General features: G+C 36.2%; 2 protein-coding genes across 2 annotated transcripts; both read right to left on the reverse strand.

Moving 5' to 3' along the window:
* Positions 1-786: 786 nt before the first annotated feature.
* Positions 787-3,149, reverse strand: LOC110464252. Its single transcript, XM_021519358.1, has 5 exons — positions 2,529-3,149; positions 2,281-2,362; positions 1,877-1,993; positions 1,131-1,291; positions 787-951 (listed from the first exon to the last, which is right to left on the reverse strand). The coding sequence occupies exons 1-5, from the start codon at positions 2,874-2,876 to the stop codon at positions 904-906; spliced, it is 756 nt and encodes a 251-aa protein (XP_021375033.1). The 5' UTR covers positions 2,877-3,149; the 3' UTR covers positions 787-903.
* A 389-nt stretch (positions 3,150-3,538) lies between these two features.
* LOC110464254 lies at positions 3,539-6,485 on the reverse strand. The gene is made up of 5 exons (XM_021519364.1): positions 6,217-6,485; positions 5,908-5,995; positions 5,091-5,195; positions 4,676-4,830; positions 3,539-4,153 (listed from the first exon to the last, which is right to left on the reverse strand). Exons 1-5 carry the CDS (start codon positions 6,481-6,483, stop codon positions 4,064-4,066), a joined length of 705 nt encoding a protein of 234 aa, XP_021375039.1. The 5' UTR covers positions 6,484-6,485; the 3' UTR covers positions 3,539-4,063.
* Positions 6,486-7,065: the final 580 nt, after the last annotated feature.

Raw genomic sequence — 7,065 nt, forward strand, 5'->3', positions numbered from 1 at the left:
TTCTTCTGAATAACCAAAATGCCCAGGGTGATGATATTTGGCCAGTAGCATGCTGAGATGAAGGGCTACAAAGTTTGTTCAAATGAATGACCTTCACCCGTATTCAAGGTCACAGGGGTCAAATATGTTTAAAACTTCAAACAACTTCTTCTGAATAACCAAAATGCCCAGGGTGATGATATTTGGCCCGTAGCATGCTGAGATGAAGGGCTACAAAGTTTGTTCAAATAAATGACCTTCAATTATATTCAAGGTCACAGGGGTCAATTGTCTTAAAAAAACTTTAAACAACTTCTTCTGAATAACCGAAATGCCCATGGTTATTATATTTGGCCAGTAGCATGCTGGGGTAAGGGGCTGTCAAGTTTGTTCGAATGTATGACCTTCACTTATATTCAAGGTCACAGGGGTCAAATTTGTTTAAAATCTTTAAACGACCTCTTCTGAATAACCATGGGTCCCAGGATGTTGATACTTTGCAAGTTGCATACTGAGATGAAAGGCTATACAATTTGTTCAACATAATGACTTTGTTCGACTTTCAAAGTAACAAGGGTGAAATGTTTTAAAATCTTTTAACAGGTTCTTTTGAATGACTTTAATCAAAAATACTGATATTTTGCCTGTAGCTTTATTTTAGATCACTTTTAAGGTTGCAAGTGTGAGAATTTAACCAGGTGAGCGATGCAGGCCCATTGGGCCTCTTGTTTTAAATAACAAGAGACATTATAAGGTAAACGAATATTTGTCATCTCCTGTGGCCAAAAACAAATAATCGCCAAGAGGTGTGTGAAAAGAGATTTATATAATAAAACAAGTAGGCAATCGTAAAAGCCATACACATAACTATCAAATCTTATAATTTGTTTTCTCGACACATTCTGTCACACTTAATAAGGATTCCTAACCAAAGAAACTGGAAAGCCAGAGAAACACTGGATCCTTAGACTTCTGAAAAATAACAAAAATGAGTAAATATAATTTTTGATAAATGAAATTGCCATAAATAATTTTCAAATATCTAAGTATAGAAATGGCGTTATGCATTGTAATACACTCATTTACTTTGTTACTTTTGATGTTTTAATAAGGAAAACATTATTCATTTATCAGAAATACATTAAGCTCACCTCGGATATCTGCTTTGAACAGTTCGGCGGAGGTGTAAAAACAGATGGATCTGAGATGCCTTCCTTAATGTCCAGCACGTCGGCACCCCCCGCTCCAGCACCGTCACTGCCTGGCCAGTTGTTAACGATGGCTAGATAGAGCGGCATACAGTGCGCACCGTCTGTCAAGGTCAAGGTTATTTTAGCAAACGCCTGCAAGGGTCAAGGTTACTGAAGATGTTATATATCAGGAAAGGTCAAAACTTGAGATTTTGGTTTTCTGAAAAGTGACACCCAGAACAAAAAGCGTCAATGCAGAGATATGCTCTGTCGAATGTGCCTTATTTTCTTATTATCATAACTACAGATGATGAAGATATCAATGATTTTCGAATATAAACAGTATTACATCTGTATAGTAGCTGTCCAGCGAGTTCTGGTCCTCGTACTAAAGGATTGCATACGAAAGAGAACAGACAATATAGATAGAATTTTAAGAAGAAAGGCAGACACAGTTTCAATTAAGGGAATTGCTTTAAACACTTGTCTTTATTACATAAAAACACGATAACTTAACCACCAGTTATAAACCGGTTGTAGCATTGTACAAATATTTTTAAAATTCAGACCATGTACAAAAAATTGCCAAAATAATTGAAATTTTATTAATACGAGAAAAAACACAAATTTCCCGATTAATCGTATTAAATGAAGAAAGCACTAACATATTAAGTAAAGAAAGACATATTTGCCTGTTGTTGGTTTACCTTGGTATGTCGTTGTGTAGATACTGGAGAAGAATGAGCCAGGAAGAACCTCTATATTGGTTACTGGGGTTGCTCCTACGATACGCCCCATCGGAAAGTTGTCGTTTTTAAGGAAATCTAAAACGAAAATAGATCATCAAATTAAGTATAAATTAACGTTAGTAAATAACAGGAACGTACTGACTTCGCTTTTGATGGTCATTTAGTAAATTTATATCTTCTGTAGGTAAACAGGGATTTATATATATATATATATATTAAACCTACGTCGTTAAGATATCATATTTGAAGCATAATCGCGAAAGTAAAGTGATTGAAGTATGGGATATTTCTGTGAAAGTTTTCATCACATTATTTGTGGTTTATCATGACAGGACTATACTATAGCTGAATATGAAAAATACCTGAGGCACAATATACGGTCATATTGTCAGTCAACTGGGACCTCTCACATGTTCCATTTTCGTAAACCAGATACTGAAATTTCTAGGAAAGTAGACAAAAAACACGTGTATATGTACTACATACTATGTACAAAATAAGGATACAACCCTTCAACATATTATATTCTGTATTTGTGCTTGAGTAATATCCATAGCATTACAAATCACAGCTGCTTTGTTTTAAATAATACACAGAGCTGCCTGCTTACCGTTTTGTAATTGGTGATGAGGCTACCTCGCGATCGTTCTGGGGGAGACTGTACAGACCTTGTGTACCTGTCGAAGCCTATATATGTCAGACCATTGTCCTGGTCATATGACACGTGGACTGTCCCGTTTGTTATATATAAATCTGTCTTGTCAGAACCAGGTATCCCTGAGCTATTTTGCTTATCCACTGCACCAATGCCAAAGTAAACCAAACCCTCCCATTTGTTAAGCATGCAGCACTTCGGTTCGGACGATGCAGGAGAGATGATTGTTAACAGGAATACCAACACAGCCACAAACCTAGTCATTTTGATGAGTGTAATGAAGCTACTTGTATCTATACACATCTATGTAGCCACATACTTAGGTAATACTTATTCAAATACTGCAGTAACAACCCGCTCACTGATAGTGTCTGTGTGTGTGCGCTACGATAAGATAAAAAGGTCACTTCGATATTTACTGTACATAGCGTATAAAATCGATGTGAATCGGTCCGATTTTCTAGGGAAGCAATAATTTGTTTAGTATCTTGTACAAACACTTGATGTAGCTCCATACCAAAAAGACTGCAGCTCACTGTTTATCAAGAGACGTTTTATCTCTGAATTCCCGATGCATATTATTGATTAGATTGCCAAATCCGGTTTTCTCGTAGAAGTATTATTTTCTAGTTTCTGGTATAAAAAACTGAACGTAGCTCCATAGCTCCACTATTTATAAATCAACATTTTACTCAGATTTTTCACAAATATCAGTTGTGAACTGCAAATTGTTAGAATAGGAAAGAAAGTAGCCAAAAGCATCCATTCATAGACCGTCTAACAGAAGGATCGTTTTAAGGCTAATGGCGGATAAGCATTTTTAAAGTGATATCTGCCGTGGCATGATTTCTACTCAGCAATGTGCTTCCCTTTGCAAGAAAAGAGTTGGTAGCGTGGCACTTATAATCTTGTTCGACCAGCAATAACTCAAAATTTTATGAATTTCAACAACGTTTTGCAATTTATTAAAACAATGGTTTGTTCTAATACAGGTGACACTCTGGTAACATTTCTTTACTGGAAGGTCACTAAACCTCACGCAGTTTCATTACTTCTTGTTTTTACGAAATAGGATTTTATATAGATTAATAACATTTTCACCGACAGAACATGCTTGACTTATCATATAGAATGCTACTTGATCTTGAGAAGTGCTGCACTAAAGTAGGTACCAACGGTTTTGCAGGCAATGGTTTGCATAAATATCTAGCTAGATGATGGTCCAGGATGACGGATACGGGTATCACTGCAATGTTGACAATCTAATGTTATAGTTTTATCAACTTAAAGCCATACAAGATATAGGAGGAATACGATGTTATGGTTATTTTGTTCATTCATTCGTCTGTTTGCTTCGTTTCACAACATTAATTTCTGACCCTTCAACATGATCTGCTGAAATGTGATAAAAGTTCGTACCATGACTAGATGGCGTGTCGCATAACAATAAATGTTTCAGTTCACAACACAAGATTAAACGAAAAATCAAATTAAAAAAATGGGGACGACGATTGAGAACTTAAAGCTGTTTTTTTATTAAACAGACTTGAGAGTCCTAAGAACCACGAATCATCCTCTTTCTGAAAAACGAGAAACAGAAAAACATGTGTTAGTATATGTTATCAATACATTTCTGGTATTCAGTGTAAAATATGGAAAACTATACCACTGTTACAGGAAATAGATTATTTGAATGCCTATGACGCTAAATGGTCGATAGAAATGCGGAGTGAGCAAGCAACAATTTTAATAATTCGATGCAGAAGGATAAGTCGAGCAAAGTAAACAATTCCTATAAAGAAAAGTTGTGTTACAGATAGAGCAACTGGGAAAACACCCCCTGACATTTGTTCTGGGCAGTAAGATGGAGGCGTAAACACACCCCTGACATTTGTTCTGGGCAGTAAGATGGAGGCGTAAACACACCCCTGACATTTGTTCTGGGCAGTAAGATGGAGGTGTAAACACACCCCTGACATTTGTTCTGGGCAGTGAGATGGAGGCGTAAACACCCCCCTGACATTTGTTCTGGGCAGTGAGATGGAGGCGTAAACACCCCCCTGACATTTGTTCTGGTCATTAATATGGAGGCGTAAACACACCCCTGACATTTGTTCTGGGCAGTAAGATGGAGGCGTAAATACAGAAGGGTCTCTGATCCCTTCTTCTAGGTCCAGGAAATCAGCACCGGCCGCTATTCCCAGCCCTGGAGCCCTCAGTAGGCCCCATGCAAATAACGGCATACAGTTGGAAGCGTCTGAAACAGAAATCAAATAAATGGATTTCCGAAACATCAATGCTGTAATGCACAACAAAGAAACAAGACAATATAATTACCAGCATATGTGTCATTCATGTCCTGTATGTTAGTTAGTTATAAGATATTTAGCTTCTAGCCCAATACATGAGAAGTGAATATCATGAGTTTTACGTTTTAATTGGACAAATTTCAAAAGTGAAAACGAATCTAGCCTATGGTATACAAAACGGAGGTTCTACTATAAGATTATGTACAACCTTGGTATATTGTAGAGTAGATTGTTTCCTCGAGAATGTCTACATTCGTCACCGCCATCGATCCCCCGATACGTCCTCGCGGATGACCTCCGCTGTCGTGAAATTCTGTTAAATGTTAAGAAAATAAAAGGATGTCGTACATCACTTATAATGTTTTTATCAACTTAACGATAACACAAAACACGCCTCCCAGCGTTCTCTCGATCACTGCGTGATCTTTATATATTTGCTATTATGAAGCTGAATTTTAACATTTAATAAAAAGACAATATTGCTCTAATATGTCATCATCGTTTCCCAAATACCACGTAAAGTGACATGAGAAGTGTAAAACATAAATATTGTAAAAGGCTCGTACAGAAATGACAGAGTCAAGGCACACGTTCGCATTCAGTCATACTAACTGCTTTATATCTATGCTACTTTGTTAAATATTTTACCTGCTATTCATTCAGAATGTTTTTGTGTTATTATTCTACATGCTAGTAATCTTATGTACTTAACAATTTTGTCATACTTATTATTTAGTTACGGTAGTTTATGCGTTTATTGTTGTTATCACATTATGGAAATAATATTATTTAGGATCAACTCATTGAAAGCCTAACAGGATTAAAGACATTACGACTCCTTCTTCTCGTGTATGTCCTAATATATGAAATTCGAAACTAAGTCTGAATGCAAAGAAATTCGATATGAATACCTGATGAGTAAACACAAAAAAATGTCTCTCAAAATCTACATTTTGAAAATTTGCAGCAACGACTTAATAAGCTGACAAGGCTTTGAACAATTTGGTGCCTATGTAATTAGTTACCTGATGCACAATACGTTGTCATGTTTGTTGTTGAAAGTGAACCTTTCTCACATGTCCGATTCTTGGTGGATATCGTATACTTGACACCCTGTAAGCATAATTGGTATACACTGTACATATAAACCCTCTTTATTCTCTTTTTCAAAATCCAATTCAGTAAATCCGCATTATATCATTTAACATATACTTCTGAAAATCATTTCATGATATTATGGCTAGATTTAGCCACTTACTGACAAGATATATAAAATTTTATGAATTGGAATTAACATTAGAATAGTGTAACCACCAGCTAACTCCTTGTATTACCGTTTTGAAGTGAGAAATGAAGACAGCACTTGTTCGAGAAACCGGCGACGATGCTGACCTTTGGTAAATCTCAAAGCTGACAAACGTCTTGGCGTTGACCAGGTCGTAAGATACTCGGGCAGTTCCATTACTAAACAACAAGTCATTGCCAGCCGATCCGAACCCAAAGAACAACACGCCCTCCCACTGGTCGTACATACAGCATCTTGGCGTGGGAGACGCTGGGGTGAGTACGAAGAATGAAGACAATAAAAAGTATAGCAGCATAGCCATACTATAAACGTTAGCGGCACTGAGATATTTAGATTACTCGTGTTTATACAGGTACATTGTTAATTTACTTACCACGATAAACACTGGGTAGTCGGGGCTGATAAACACAATGATCGTATCAACTAGCGATATGGACTGTCTCTATACCATATTTTACAACCGCCTTTTTAATATTTCGAAACCACAGAGACATGTTAGTTATGAATTACAAGGAAATGCCATTACCTTGGTCTCATCATTAATGATTCAAGTTATATGATATTGGATAATGTAACCTTAGAGACTTTCAATATCTTCTTTTCTTAAGTTGTTCATATGTAACACATAAGCTCTTACATCACGTTTTCTGTATTAATATTTTAACATATTAGTGTTAAAATTAATACAACATATTTTAATTATTTACACATATCGTGCTAATGCTTATAAAAAATATTCATTTTTATCTAATTTTAATTACGCTACTCGCATCATGTTTGTTTAAACAAAAAATCACCATGACCCTAAATGACCATAGTTGTCGATGGGCCGTTAAACAAAAACAAACAAATCGACCATTTCTGCAAATTAAGGACT

This window comes from Mizuhopecten yessoensis, unplaced genomic scaffold (assembly GCF_002113885.1).
Source record: "Mizuhopecten yessoensis strain PY_sf001 unplaced genomic scaffold, ASM211388v2 scaffold10975, whole genome shotgun sequence".
Classification (NCBI taxonomy): Eukaryota; Metazoa; Mollusca; class Bivalvia; order Pectinida; family Pectinidae; genus Mizuhopecten; species Mizuhopecten yessoensis.

What these genes read in the sequence shown, in the direction of transcription:
- LOC110464252 (XM_021519358.1), bottom strand. Translation starts at nt 2,876, where the DNA reads ATGTGTATAGATACAAGTAGCTTCATTACACTCATCAAAATGACTAGG. An exon ending in CTACACAACGACATACCAAG is followed by an intron (nt 1,292 to 1,876) that starts GTAAACCAACAA and finishes TGACCTTGACAG; the next exon opens with ACGGTGCGCACTGTATGCCG. An exon ending in GTTCAAAGCAGATATCCGAG is followed by an intron (nt 952 to 1,130) that starts GTGAGCTTAATG and finishes GTTATTTTTCAG; the next exon opens with AAGTCTAAGGATCCAGTGTT.
- LOC110464254 (XM_021519364.1), bottom strand. Translation starts at nt 6,483, where the DNA reads ATGCTGCTATACTTTTTATTGTCTTCATTCTTCGTACTCACCCCAGCG. An exon ending in TCATTTCTCACTTCAAAACG is followed by an intron (nt 5,996 to 6,216) that starts GTAATACAAGGA and finishes TTATGCTTACAG; the next exon opens with GGTGTCAAGTATACGATATC. An exon ending in GCCCAGAACAAATGTCAGGG is followed by an intron (nt 4,154 to 4,675) that starts GTGTGTTTACGC and finishes CTCGTTTTTCAG; the next exon opens with AAAGAGGATGATTCGTGGTT.